Raw genomic sequence first — 14,702 nt, forward strand, 5'->3', positions numbered from 1 at the left:
AGCCTTGGTGTCTTACCACGTAAGGCCTTTTCTTCCTGTTGCTTTGGCATTGCCCTCCATCCAGAGTGACAGGCTGTGTGCCCTCCAGGTCTGTGAGCTCGTGCTGCTGCCTGCAGGTGACATGGCTATCCCCCAGCCCCCCTTCCTTGGGAGATGCAGCTGCATGGTTTTGCTGTTACTCTTTTGAGGTTCTCGGGCTTGGGGTGAATGCAGCATGTGAACTGTTGAACTCACCTTGCTGACAGTAAGGAGCACGTGTGAAGGAGTTCAGCTCCTCCAGGAGCTCCTGCTCTCCTACCAGCACTTCTGGGTGGGATGGCATGAGAGCCAGAACACGTTCCCTGGAGGGGCTGATTGCTTTGGGCTGAGCAGGTATTCCAGGCCCTCTGTAAGCTTTTCCCTGGCATCCTTGAGCAGACTTCTGATATCTCTTGTTTCTTATGCACCTTAGGTAGGAGGGCATTAAAATAACTGCAGATGCAGAGTTCCTTACTTGCTGAAGCGCTCCCCCAGTAGATGTTGTGCTTTCCTTGCACTGTGGCTCTTCTATTGGTGTTAGGAAGGCAGAATTTACACAGCTGGCCCCCTTAATCACCACAGCTGTGTACTGTAATAAACACTACCAAGGAGCAAAATAAATTGAGCCTTTAAGACGCTGCGAAGACTGATTGTGCTGCATGCTTCACACTGGCCTGTTGTGTTGATTATTAGTTTGTGGTAAGGTCATCTCCCCATGACTATCCGTTAATTGTTAGGTGAAATAAAGTAAGGCTCTACACATAAGCATTCGTTTTTGCAGCTTTGCATGGGTTCTTGCATGCACAGTGGCTGCTGGTTTTGAAATCAATTTTAATATGCTTCTCTTAACAGGGAACAGAACAGGCTCAGAGTCCAAAGGTTGTCCTGAGGGAGAAGATGCATCATCTGAGCAAGAATTCAGTAAGAGCAGTGCTCTCCCCATCTCTGGGATTGTGCTTATGTCTGTCTAATTTGGTTTCATTTGCAAGTTCTATGTGAGGTACTGCATATAAAGTGTAGCCAAGCCTCTGCAAACTGGAGACAGATTAGTGCAGAGCATGCATGCACGGGGTGAGCTGTGCTGACAGCCAAGCAAGCCACTGTGTTGTTTTCCCAGTCTTTACATGCGAAATCATTGTGTTCTGCCGTGCTTCTCACTGCCCAAACACAATGAGAGCAGGGATGTGCTCTGGGAAATGTTAAAGAGTGAAGCTTCACTTTGCCAGGGCTTGTTCTTTCACTCCTTACTTTGTGGAAACAGACTTCAGCAGCACATACAGGGCTGGTGACACCTGACCTTATTGCCCCACAGCTTAGGTTTCCCTTTCTGACAGCATCAGAAACTCAGGCAGGGATCTCTTTTGAAGTGAAGGTAGATGCTTCAGAGGCCTTCAAGCTCAGAAACCTGATAGGATTTACCCTCTGTCTATCACGTAGCTAGTCTAGGGGCAGGGTGTTTCCACATCACAGTGCCTCATTTGTGGTAAGTAGGGACCTAATAAAAATCAGTGATTTTATTTCTGATGTGTGTGTGTGCACCCAGTTTTCCTCTAGCAGGATGACAGTCATTAGTTGAGACTGCTCAGCTACAGAGTGTTCCTGAATAGATCAGACATGGTAAGGATATCGCAGCTGTGTAGGTTTCCCAGACATGAGTGCACCGTATCCAAACTAATCCTTATTTACACATGTCCAGGCGAGAGCTGGTCCTAAATGAGGTCAGAACGCCTCATCTCTGACTGCAGAGGTCAGGCAGAGGAACCTGATGTGAAACAGCAGTGGAAGGATGAGCTGCACATCTCTCTTGCCCTTTCTGCACCTTGAGTCTGCAGAGAATAAAGATATGGGATGTGCAAAGGACAGAATAGGGTGAATAGGCCTTTCCTGAGGTGAACATTTGTTCTGAGCAGAAAACAGCACAAGAAAAAGTACGTGCTGAAGCACCGTATTTGGAACCAGACCATTTCTCTTCTTTAACAGCAGAGACAAAGCTTGAAAAACCTGAGCAAGAGTTACCAGCACAACCAGGATCTCCAAAGCAGCCTCTCCAGGTCTCAGATCCTGATCCACAGCAGGAGTGCCAGCCTCAGGAACAGGAGCCAAGGAAAAGAGATGAAGGGAGAGAACGGCGACCCTCACAGGAGAAGAGAAGGGACATGGACAGGCAACAGGAGCTGCCTCCTCAGAGGGAAGGAGAAGAAGCCACACCACAGGAAGGCGGAGGAAGCAGAAGTGAGTGGCAGAGAACCCAATTTGGGCTTCACCTGGACTGCTGTCTGTGCACTCCTATCTGCAGAAAGGGCAGCATTTCTCTAAGACCTCTGGAGGCTGTTGTGCAAATCTATGGCATCAAGTAACTGTGGGCTGTCCAGCTCCTAAAGTGCTGGCAATCTGCCCTTTAAAAAGTTAATTCCGGGCAAGCTGTCTTCAGGATGGTACAACTAAATTAACACAGCAGCAAAACTCTCTGAGGCCATAACTTAGCCTGGACTGAGCTCCTCCAAGGTGGAGACTGCGTTCAGCTCTGTTTTCTGAGGGGGAAAGGTGGAGAGTTAGAGGGAGGATTCTGAGCAAGCTGGGGAGATAAAATGGGAAGGCTTGCAGACCCAACTGCAAGAAGCCCTGCTGTTGCTTTGGAGGAGTTTAATTCTACCTTTGCTGTTACAGTAACCCTAGATTTGAATATATATACATATATTTTTCTTTCTTCTCGGGCCACCTCTCGTTGTCCTTCTCAGCAATCATGCTGAAGCGCATTACTCGGTTCACCCCACCAGAAGTGATTGTGGGGCTGCTGGCTCCATATGTGCGTATCTCCACATCCAACGTGCGCATCATGAAGAACAAAGCTGGCCGGATGGGGCAGACCTACGGCTTCATTGAGCTGGATTCGCATGCTGTGAGTAGCTTCCTGTCTTCACATCTCTCCCTGTTGGCGTGTCTGGCGGGCAGAAGTAGGAAAAAACACAGGAATAAAAGAATATAGGAAGTCACTGTACTTGTGAAGCATCTTTCTTGGAGAGTGTTGGTGGCTCTCCTGCTTGTCTGGCTGGATACAGGGAACACCTGATACCTCTGTTGATCTCAGGCCTTAAGAGCCAAAGGCTGTTGTTTTTAAGTTGTGATGCTTTCTCAGTATGCCTCTTTGCAGACCCTCCTAAACTTGGTTGTATCTTGCTCAGCTATTTGGTTTGTAGGGATCTTGAATTCAACAATTTCTGTGTGCAAAAGGCAAGAATCTTAATTAACGGGATGCTCTGGGGAGGGCTCACGTGGCTGTGAAATTCTCCTTTGCTTTGACAGGAGGCACTGAGGTTGCTAAAGATACTGCAGAATCTGGATCCCCCCATCTGCATTGATGGACGTACATTGGAAGTGAATCTTGCTACAGGGAGGAGAAGGTACGGCCATATGAGGCAGTAGGGTTGCCCTCTGCGCTGTGCTGTAAGGCCAGAGCTGTGCTGTCAAAGCAGATGCTGGCACACGAATTAGCACAGATGTTCCTACAACTTAAGATGATTTTGACAATTAAAGCAAAAGTAACAGAGCTGGAAGAAGCTTCAGAGATTGAGCAGCATAGGAATAACCATTGTGTTAAGTGGCCTTCTGTTGTCCAGCCATCATGTCCCATTGTGAAGGGGCCAGTGATCTGCAAAGCCTCTCTGTTTCCTGGGGTGGGCACAGTCCAACGTGTGGCCAGTGAAAGTAGTCTTTCTTCATAGCTCCTGCTGATTGTTTTGAGTACACTGAGGCTAATGTGAAACCAGATTGACGTTAACCTGCCACATTTATCTCAGTAGGAATGACTACGGGGAGCATGGAGACAACTCCTACTATAACCAGGTAGGTCTGCACGGCTACAGCTGGGAGGGAAGGGAGGAAGCACCAAGAGTGACATGCCTGACTTCGTTAGGCTTTTTTCCTTTGTGCTGCTGAAGCAATGTCTGAAGGTATGGTGATGATGCTTGGGTGTACTCTATTGTGCTGCTCATCCACTACACAGAATCCTAATGCATGCAGAAGTGCAGGTCAGAGCACGAATGCTGCTTGAAAGAGTTTGGGGCTGGATTACTGTATGACCTGCTTTGGGAAGATGACTTAATGCTGGCTCATCTCAGTTCCTGGACAGAGTGTGGCGGGGCTGCAGGGCCATGCTGAATGGGCCTGGTGCTTTCATATGTGTTGCCATGAGTACTTGGCTGAAGGGAGATGGAGGTGTCTCGTCCATAGTTCTGTAAATGAATAGTCAGGCCTGCTTTTGTTCTATTTAGAGTAGCTAAATGGATGTTTTCCTGTTCTTTGGGCCTGTGGGAGGGAGAAGCCATGTGATGTATGAGAGTTTCTGATCTGTGTTGTTCACTTCTTCCAGGGCAGGAGGGGCATGAGAGACAGGAGGGGTGGCGAATCACAGAGACGCACCAGAGCACAGTGTAAGTTACGCTCTGCCTCACTCCTACTACGGAGACTTTTCTTCCTTAAAAGGGTACTGACATGTAGAAATCAGCCAAAGAGGATTTTAAAGGCCAAGATTAGGTTTGTTTGCTACGCCCACTTCTGAGTTCCTTTGCCAAATTCTAGTCACATTTTTCTATCTGATAATGGGTTTCTCTCTGCTCTTACTGTGCAAAAGCTACATGCAAATAAATTAAACTTGCTGCTTACTTTTTCCTTGTTGCAGCAAACAGATGGGATAAAATCAGCCTGGCAATTGCTAGATGAGTTGGAAGAATATACACTGCACCAGTGGTGCTGGTGGCTGTAAAGCCATTCCTGATTGTTTAACTCACTTATATACGCTATCACTGAGCTCCCTTTAAATAACATTTTGGAAATGAGCAACATTGCTCATATTATGGCCATACCCTCAGGGCCTTGGGCTTTTCCTGTAGAAACAGGTCGCTCTGTTTCTTCCGCAAGCCTTCGTGCACCCACGGGCGGAAGGGATGTGGGGAGTGTCATCATTTTAAACAGAGGCTTGTTTATAAGAGCACAGATCTTCCTTGTTCCCAAGGGTGGGTGGAAACAGTGCCTTGTACTCATTAACCCATTTGTTAGGAAATTACAGGATTTTGTTTCTTTATCCAGTCCAGTGTTATGATCTGGTGATCTCAGCTCTTCCTCCCTGTAAGTGTGTTTTGATGAGCTTTTGTGATAGTCCTGTAACAGAAGAATGGTGAAAACCCCACTACCTTATTACTCCTCAGAGAAAAAAATACGTAGGTAGACCAATGTGAGGATTCTCTTGCCTGTCTTTACCAGGAGAGAAGATTTCTTGAGCCTTTCACCAGAGCAGGATTTACTTTTGTCTTTGTAAAAGGCAAGTTCTGTATTTGGAAGACTACTTGTGTTAACTCTTGTCTCTCCATTCAGCTCCATCAGATGTGTCCACATACATTTATGATCCCGAAACTGGGAATTACTACGATCCCATAGCTGGAACGTACTATGACCCCAGGACTCAGGTGAGCACATAGGAACGAAGCTTTATACACTGGATGTTCTTACAGACTGCCCTTCTCTATGTAGATTTTGCAACCTGAAGAAGGCGAGCATAGGGCAGCATAGAGGGAGCTTTGTTTCTCTCAGTTCTCTGACCCGTATAAAGGAGTTCCATGTTCTGAAATGTCACTTTAATGAGCAGCTAGGAGCTCAGCAGCTGTGTTGAATCATTTACCGTGGCTGCCTGTTTGACCTCTGAAGCCTTTGGAAGGCTTTTGATCTGCTCTTCATTGCACAGATTTACAGAGAGAGCATCCATGCTCAATTTTACTGAAGGCATGTTATGTGACTGTACACAAAGATGGAGAGCAGAGCTCTATTTTTGTCTCTTTGCTCCCTGAGTCTGGCCAGAAATAGTTACAAGGATGCCAAAAAAGAGCCATCTGCTAAGGTCCTCTGGGACTGTCATCTTGTTTTCATGCAACTGAAGATGCCTGTGCTCTGTGCAAACAGGGCAGTGCTCAGATGACCTGGCTGTAGTAGACACTCTGCTGCCCAGCAAAGTCCTGAAGCCTTTGCTTCAGCTGTCTGAGACTCCGTAGTCCCTTCTCACTGTGCTGGTTTCCTTTGCCCTATAAGGTTGATAAGTCCAGTAAGAAGACTGAAAGGTTTTGGCTAAGTTCTTCTTTCTTTGCCTCATTCAGAGAGAAGTCACAATAGACCGAGAACCATGTTCATCACCTCCAGAGAACAGAAAGAGGCAACATGGAAGCCAAGAAAGGACGAGTGAAAGGAAGGAGCCACATAGCAGGGATAATAGGGACAAAAAAGAGAAAGGGAAAAATACTTCAGCCAAGGTAATTCCCTCCAGTAGTCAGAATGGTCTGAGATCTGAGTCTGGGACATCGAGGAGTCCAAGTGATGAAATTCATGGGGTCACCAGCAGGTCAGGAACGTGATTGTGACCAAACAGGGACAAGTTCCTGAAATTTTTGCCTTGTGACTTTAAGTCAGGGCTTCTCATCCCTTCCTTATGATAAAGGCTGCAGAAACATCTGCATCATTGAGACTGGCACTTCACTCACGCTACTGAAAGCACCCAGCTATTGCAACAGAGCAAGCAAAATAATGGTAAGGCTGTTTGAATATAGTCAGATAGTAACAATAACTGCAGTTCCTGCCCCCTCCAAACATCACAGACATGAGGATGAGGCAAATGGTGAAGATGAACTGCAAAGATGAACCAACATCAAATGTAGATAGGAGTCTGCATTGGGCATTCTTAACAGTACATCCCAGAGTCCAGCCCCAGTCATGAGTTAGTGCTATTTAATGCTAAGCAAATGCTATCTCCCCAGTTTGCAGAGGCTGGGATTAGCTGCCAAAATTGAAGTTTAAACATGGGTGTTTCAATCTGGATCTCCCTCAACCACACTGACATACGTTCCCTGGACTGAGGAGTGCCAGGAGAGTTGGTAGAAGTGGTTTAGTCACAACTGTAGAAACTTTTTCTCCCTTGCCTGCTGCCCTGCATGTGCTCTGTGGCGTGTTTTGTCCTAGTGAGCTGAGACCTGGGGGGTATAATTGGCCCTGGTGTCGGTACCAACCTAGGAGAGACATTGGTCTTGGCTGAGCAGGGTGTGAAATCATCCTCAGCAGAAATTCTCCCACTGTTTTTCTCAGCTGTCTGCTTTCTGGATGCTCAGTATTTGGCTTCCTGGTTGCTGTTTGCACCCCGACTCTGTGCTTACTATGGTTTAATTCCTAATCTTGGGTTTTTCAGAACGAACCTGGGGAGGAGAGGTTCTTCACAGAAGACGTCTTCAAAAAGCCATTACCACCCTCTTTGAAAAAGGACGAAACTGCAGGCCTGGTAAGATGTTTCCTAGAGCTTCACTTTCTCCATTCAAGGCACGTGTAGCTAATGAACAACTAAACTAGATCATGTCTGGGGACTCAGGTCAGTTTTCTGCAAAACTTGTAGACATGAAGCATCACCCCAACCTTCTGTTTGTGCTGCTGAACGCATAAGTGAGCATCACAGGTTCATCCTGTTGCAGTGCTGGGTAACTAGTCTTTGGTGTTCTCTGTCCAGAAGAAGATCCTGAAGCCACGGAGCTGCATTGTGCCTGGCCATATATTATGCCATAGATACAGCAGGAAAATAAGTGTCATCATTACTTCTCCCTACCTATTGTACTTTTGCTTGATGGCTTTTCTCACAGGGAAATAAGACTGTAACTCTGTGTAGCGCTGTGTTTCTGTTCCAATGCTGACTGGCTGCAGGGGTTAATTTGCACCTCCCACCCACATCTGAGCATATGGAGGTGCCTAAACGTGAACTGGCCCTGTGCACTCTCCACTGCTGGTCTAAGGCCACTGGGAGTCCAGTCAGCATCACAGTCCAGCATAAAGCGAGTGAAACAGCTTGGCAAGCTGCTTTAGCTGTCTCTGAAACCAACAGCGTAGCTCCAGGAGAAATGCATCTGGTGATGCCTGGAATTGGAATGTCTCCCACCAAAACTACTTCTTTCAACTGCTTTGTTTCCCTGGAGGTTTCTTACATGGGTGATTAGTTTGCTGCATGCACTGGGTTCATGCTGTGGCAGTCTTAACACCTGATCTTGGCTGTTTCAGAATGACTGTGGAGAGGAGAAGTTCTTTGCAGAAGATGTCTTTAAAAAACCATTACCTCCCTCTGTGAAAAAGGAGGAGAGTGCAGCCCGGGTAAGACATTCTATAGGAATTTTGCTTTGCTCGAGCCCAGAGAAGTGTCCAGGGAGCTCACCCAAGCCTGGCTGTGACCTTGGGTGGCAGAAGTGCCAGTTTCTCATGCTGGTGGAGGAAGCATTGGTGACTGAATGGCAAAGGCAGTTTGCTTCATAAGGCTGAGCTTGTCTGCAGGATTCTAGCATGGTGAAAGTTGTTAGTGGCATCTAAGCAGGATCTCTTTGCTGCAGAGAAACTCTTACATCTGCCTCCAAACTAAGGAAGGGAAAACATCTCTAATCTCCATTGCTGGAGGATGAAGTTGATAGCCACTCCATACCAGATCACCACTACGGTTGTCAACTTCTCATGCTTAGATGTGTGGCAGATTGGAAAAGCCTGGCAATAAAGCATAGTCCAACTTGAGAATGGAACAGCTTCTACTCGCTGGTGCTTAAATGCTGGCCAGCCTGCTTCTTTCCACTCCTTGCTTATCCTGCTGCTCTCTTGCTCTTGAGCTAGGATGGAGACAGTAGATAGTCTGGGGATTAGGCCCCTAGCATGGCAGAGCAGGTGTGGTGCTACAAATCAAACTTGCTGCTTCTTCCCGCAGCCCAAGGTGGTGAACCCCCTGATTGGTCTTCTGGGAGAATATGGAGGAGACAGTGACAATGAAGAGGAGGAGGAAGAGGAAGAGCAGGTGCAGTGGCTGCCATCTCCTCACCCACCAGCACAACGCGAGGAGCAGCCGAGAAGGGCCAAGGCCAGCGACGACAAGCTGACTGACTGGAATAAGCTGGCCTGCTTGCTGTGCAGGAGGCAGTTTCCCAACAAGGAAGTGCTCATCAAGCACCAGCAGCTCTCCAACCTGCACAAGGTATGGGGAGCTGGTGGCAATGGGAGCTGCGCGTGTGATGCGAGCTGCCTTTGGCTCAGCAGCTTTGTGATGTACGGGGGAAATGTGTGGGAAGAGCCATTCTGAGTTTGACAGAGTAGCAGGCAAAGTTCCCATGAAAGCTCTGCTCAAAGCATTGTGTGAGCTGCTTGCTCCTGCTACAAGAGTGCCATAACATCAGGGTGGGACTTCTTAATAAGCTATAGTGAGAAAGCTCAGGGCTGGGAGAGTGGGCTGCTGGTACATATAAGTGTGATAGCAGTAAGAACTTCAGGAATACCTTCCTGTGTTCTGTGCTGCCTTTGAGATCTTGCTTCTAGGAAGACCAAACCGCATGCATGCTATAACAGGACAATAGGACGGGTTGCCTCTCCTGCTGTGATATAGGACAGGCTCCTGATCCCTATGGGTAGGCCAGGATGGCTTCATGGGAAGGTGCTGCATCTGGATTAGTGCAGCTGCGGGAGCTTGGTGCATTATTTGTACTCTTTATGTCTACAGCAAGTGACCCTGAAAGCCTGTGTCCTCTACTGACTCTGGTTCTGTTATCTTCCTTCCAGCAAAACCTGGAGATCCATATGAAGATCAAACGATCTGAGCAGGAACTGGCATATTTGGAGAAGAGGGAGCGTGAGGTGGGTCTGTGGTGGTGGGCGGATTTCTGTCTGCTAGGGAGAATGTTGGTCTCAGGCATGACCTCCTCCACTTACACACTTCTGCCTATAGCCTGGGCCTCTGCTGCCTCCCACTGAGTCTTGAACTGTAGGCACACACTGCATTTGGGCCTGTAAATAGTGCTATGGCTTCAAGAGTAGGTCTCCTTCCTCCCAGAAGTGGTGGTTTTCTTGTCCTGCCAGCCTGTGTTGGGCTCTGGGCTTTGTGGAAACCAGATTTCTATTTAAAGCTGGTGCAGTGTATGGGCTGCTGCTGCCTGGCCAGGAATGGCAGAGATGGAACACTTAGAAGCTAGCAGAGCTGCTCCTGCTGCCATAGCAAGAAGGCTGCAACCACAGACCTGGATCTGCCCAATAGATACCATCAGGACAGAATAAGTGCCCTGTGGTTCCTAGAAACATCCCAGATCTGTGAGTGCCCAGGATAGATTTCCACATGCCTACATAACCAACCGTCCAATCCTTTGTAGATCCTGTGCTTAATTTGTTCTTTCTGTTACAAAGGGGAGATTTAAAGACAAAGGAAATGACCGGAGGGAGAAATTCCAGCAGATGGATTCACCGGAGAGGAAACGATTCAGATACGATCGGGGCCCAGAGAGGTAATGGTTACTTTTGGTTTAATGTCTTCAGGGCTGCTGGTGCCAGCATGGCATGTGTGCTGATGGCACACCAGGGCCAGAATTGGCCAGTGGGGTGGATGCTGGAGAGAAATAGCCAAGCTGTGGTTCTTGTGAATGGAGTTCCCCCAGGCACAGAGCTGTTGTGCTATAGGACTTCTTGGGGGGGGCAGCAGAGGGTGAGGGTTGTGTAGTGCATAGAGGTCAGGGTTGAGGGAAAAGCAGGGACATACAGACAGATACTGAATGGCAGGTTGATGGCAGGTTTGAGTGTGCCTGGACAGGCACAGGGAGCAGAGTGCAGTCCGTTCCCATCCACTTCATCCTTAGGGCACTTGCTGACCTGCTGTCCCGGTGTTTAGCTGTTGGAAGAAGGAGCAGAGCTGTGTTTCATCTGTTCTTCTGACTCAGAGGAATGCTGGGAGCTGTTTCCATCTCATTCAGAGTAGGTGGAGGAAGAAAGTCTGTGCTGTTCCAGTGGGCTGAGCAACTGCTGGGCATATGTTGAAGACAGAACTGGTTATGTGCCTGTTCCCTTCTGGTATAGCACCTCAGAACTGGCCTTTCCCTCCACATCTAGCAGTTGTCTTCTTTTCCCTCTGTTTTCTTGGAAAAGCTGTGGGTAAACTAAAGCAGTTTGTGTGCAGTGTCAGCAGCCAGACAGCAGAACCTGCCTGAATGTCCAAAGCTATTTTTGTACAGAGCAGTTTTGAAAACTCTGAACTGTGGTCTTGGATGAGTAATGACCAGGTGGGAGAAGGGGTGTCTGCATCGACGTCTCACAATGACCACAGAGCTCACAGCACTAGCAGAGAAGAAAGGTCTAGCAGAGCAGCTGGGATTATGCTTCACTTTCTCGCTGTTGCTAAAATTCAAGCATAGAATTCTGGACTCCTTGTATTGTAAATATTTTGGAGCCTGAGCTCATTTCCTGTGCCCTCGTGTATTATCCCTTGAGGTGGAGCAGGGAGTTACATGGTCAAAGGTGTCTGAACCCTGCAGCGTGTTGGTTTCCTTGGGCGGTGTACTTCTTGCAAGCAACTTGAAATACCCCTCTGGGGAGGTTTGAATGTCAGCAAAGGTGTTAATAGTAGAGCTAAAAAACTCTGGCATGCTTTCAAAGCGTTGCAACGCTGAACAATTGATTCTGCCTCCTTTCCAGTGACTATGACCCGAGGATTGACAGTAACAACAAAGGAAACCGAATGTTGCAGTCCACGGGGTGGAAAAAGGGCTTCGGTCACAACCAGCAGGGTACAACATCACCAATGGAGGTGAGTCTTACCTTCCCATCAGAATGAATCACTGCTCTTCAAGTTGGTCTCCCCAGAGAGCTGGAGGCAGTTTTGAGCTCCAACAAGAGTCAGGATGTGAGACTTGGCGCCCACTTAGCAGAGCAGTGTGTGCACTGAGTGATTCTGCAGGCTGGGAGGGTCCGCAAATGCATTGGCAGAAGAAAGGGATTAGAGTCTGTGTGGATGTGTAGGGGTGGAAAACAGCAACAGTGAGTAAGGAGGGAGTAAGGATCTAATTAATACCTGTCTAAAGCCAGGCTGGGGTTTGAATAGGCCACCAGCTCAGTGCTGTGCAGCCATGTAGCTCACACAGTCACAGTGACACCATAAGGGGGTACAAAGGACCGATGGCTGCTGAGGCTGCTGTTATGCAGGAATCTACCCAGTGAGCAGCCCAGGCTGCCCAGGTACAGCAAGAGCAAACAGCCTGGGGCAGGGGCTGCTTTGCTTGCCTAGTGCAAGCACTGAACCCCTGCAGCTGCAGCGGTGCTGTGGTGTGTTTGTCTCCTGTCTGCCTTGCTGTGTGGTGTTAGTGCCTCTCTGAGGGACAGAGCAACTTGCAGAGCAGCTCGCCTTGTGACATTCAGCTTGCAGTTGATTACATCATTAAAAGCAAATATTTGAGGCTCGAGCCCACATGCACAAGGCAAGCTTCCCTCTTCAGATAGCAGGGACGGGCCCCAGCTGTTGCTCAGTCCTCTCCAAGAGTTTCCTATGGCCATAAAATGGGCTCTGTTGGAGAGCTGGCTTCAGGGATGCGCTCTGGGCGGTCTGACCTCCAGTCAGGGCTCCCTGGCCTGGATGGGAGAGCTGCTGCAAGGCACAGCCCTCGTGCAGCTCCTACAGGCGCTTTGCAAAGTGTCCAGAGAGATGTGGAGTTGTGCTTTCTTCCCTCTTCCGAATCCTGCTGGGCAAAGCCTTGTGTCCGCTTCAACCCCAGCACACTTTGATCTCCCAGCCTAATTGATCACATCTCTGGTATCCAGAGAAGTCAGACTTAAAAGCAAGAGAAACTTTCAGTCTTGGGCCAGATCTCCTGGGTTGACTCTTGGCAGGTATTACTGAATAATTCAGGCCCTGGCTGCCAAAGCCGGTCGTTAAAAACTGGTTGACTTTCAAAGTGAGCTACTAGATTCCATGGGAACGCTGTTAGAAGAGAGAACTGCTGAGCTTGTGCAAGTACAAGCGAACTGCAGACAGCTCCCTGGGAGCCCAGCTCTCACTCTGGCACTTTCCTTTGCTCCATTTCGATCCCTGCTTGCACGTGGCTGCCTCCTGTCTGCTGGCACTGCTTTGGCTGCCTGCTCCAACCCTACCCTGTGCAGGTGCTGATCTCCACAGCCAGTCCCTGCTGTTTGCTTCTCACCGGGTGTTTGCTGCCTCTATTTGTTGCCTGCAGCTTTTCCTCTTCTTCCCCATCCACACGGGAGTGGTTGGCCATCCCAAAGCAGCCCGGGGGGGGGGGGGAAGCTGTGTGGGCAGTGGGTGACTGGCAGAAATCATTAAGATATGTTGTGATTGTGGGGTTTTTTATCAGGCAGAGAATCGGAAGAGGGGACCTGGCCTGGGGGCCCAAGGGAGGCCCAACAGGAGGCAGTCCAATGAGACCTACCGTGACGCCGTCAGGAGGGTGATGTTTGCCCGCTATAAGGAGCTGGAGTAAATGGTGGACAAAACCCCGAGCCTGTCTCCCACCTCCGTCTCTTTTCTCTGTGTAACGTTCCCTCGGGGTTGGTTTTTTTTTGTTCCTTTGTCTTTGACTTGTTACAGGGTTTGCTGCTAGGTTGGTTTTTTAATAAAACTGAAAATTTGTCAGCGCTGGCTCTTGCCTGAAATGGCATTTGTTGCTCTGGAGGATACCTGCCGTGTTCAGCTGCCTGCTGGGAAGGGCCTGGAGCCTGTGACAGGGCTGGGTGCTCCTGGTGCTGTGTACTTGGTGGGGACAGGGAGCAGAAAACAGCCCCAAGACCTGGCAGGAAATGGGGAGCAGCCTGTTTGGGATTCATGCTGGCCTTTAGCAAGGACAGCCGTCCTTGTCCTGTCCAAGTGCTGTTCATGCAGGGGCAGCTCCTGGGACAGGGACGTATCCAGGGCAGTTTGACTGAAGCATGATGAAAGTGAGTATGTGTGTGTGTGAGCTCAGCTGGGACAGCACTGCTGGGGCTGAGTGTGGCCTGGGCAGACCGGTGTGTGCTGATGAGCAGCGTGGAGCAGACCTTGAGCCCAACCTACAGCAGGTGGTGATGGAGCTGCCCTGGCTCACACACAGCTGCTGCTTACACACCAGAGGTGTGGGGAAGCTGGAGACAGCAAGACTGGGAGGTGAAGGACCACCTGCAGCAGCCAACAGCTTCTGAAGAGAGCAGAGGACCTGTCAAGGCTGCATTGCTCTGCCTCTGGCACAGGTAACCCAGGAGGGGCATGAAGCACTGCTGGTACCTCAGTGCTACACCCAGCCATGGAGCATGCAGGGAAACCTGTGGTGCTGGTGAGTCCATGGTGTGAGGCTTGTGCACCCAGGGCAAGGAGCATCCTTTATTAAGGACTGGTAGGCTGGAGAACCCACTGTGTGCTCTGTCCTGGGGCTCCAGAGCAAAGTCAAGAGAGGAGCTGCTCAAGGAGTTTGCTTTAGAGATCTGTGTGGAAGTTCAGGTGGGTCTTAACGCTCATGCCCTAAAATGAAGACCTTTATCCAGCAGCTGGGAGCAGTTCGTTTGGGTCCGCAGACCGGGAGCTCAATTAGAGTGGAAATAGAGAGCAGGTGGATCCCAAACGAGAGCCTTTGGGCAGCCCAGCCTGCTCCTGCCAGCCACCTCCAAATGCCAGGGGAGGAATGGGGAAAACCTGTGGGCTCCCTCGAGTGTCTGCAGGGAGGGTTGCAGGGACACAGGGCTGGTGTGGAGTGTGAGCAGCCAGCCCTAACGCTGCTTGTGCAGTTATGGATACAGAATGCTGGCAGGTACAGTCATCTGCTGGGGATACCGGCATGGTGGTGGTGTAGAAACCCAAACCAAACCTGGGCTGATGTTTTTTGGTGTCTTTGCTGGCTTTG

General features: G+C 49.3%; 1 protein-coding gene across 4 annotated transcripts in view; it reads left to right on the plus strand.

Moving 5' to 3' along the window:
• Positions 1–13,472, plus strand: part of RBM6 (RNA binding motif protein 6) — a 51,424-nt gene extending 37,952 nt beyond the window's left edge. For 2 of the 4 annotated variants that reach the window (XM_072347090.1, XM_072347091.1), the window contains exons 9-23: positions 871–939; positions 1,999–2,250; positions 2,757–2,917; positions 3,322–3,419; positions 3,816–3,861; positions 4,388–4,448; positions 5,389–5,480; positions 6,162–6,314; positions 7,241–7,330; positions 8,095–8,184; positions 8,780–9,043; positions 9,622–9,696; positions 10,240–10,337; positions 11,518–11,629; positions 13,188–13,472. In XM_072347090.1, the coding sequence (XP_072203191.1) occupies positions 871–939; positions 1,999–2,250; positions 2,757–2,917; positions 3,322–3,419; positions 3,816–3,861; positions 4,388–4,448; positions 5,389–5,480; positions 6,162–6,314; positions 7,241–7,330; positions 8,095–8,184; positions 8,780–9,043; positions 9,622–9,696; positions 10,240–10,337; positions 11,518–11,629; positions 13,188–13,313 (1,787 nt within the window). In that variant the 3' untranslated portion in view covers positions 13,314–13,472. The remainder of the gene's footprint in view (positions 1–870; positions 940–1,998; positions 2,251–2,756; positions 2,918–3,321; positions 3,420–3,815; positions 3,862–4,387; positions 4,449–5,388; positions 5,481–6,161; positions 6,315–7,240; positions 7,331–8,094; positions 8,185–8,779; positions 9,044–9,621; positions 9,697–10,239; positions 10,338–11,517; positions 11,630–13,187) is intronic. The other 2 variants (XM_072347089.1, XM_072347092.1) reach the window with 1 other exon arrangement.
• The last annotated feature ends 1,230 nt before the right edge of the window (positions 13,473–14,702 follow it).

The sequence above is a fragment of the Excalfactoria chinensis genome, chromosome 12 (genome assembly GCF_039878825.1).
Source record: "Excalfactoria chinensis isolate bCotChi1 chromosome 12, bCotChi1.hap2, whole genome shotgun sequence".
Taxonomy (NCBI): domain Eukaryota; kingdom Metazoa; phylum Chordata; class Aves; order Galliformes; family Phasianidae; genus Excalfactoria; species Excalfactoria chinensis.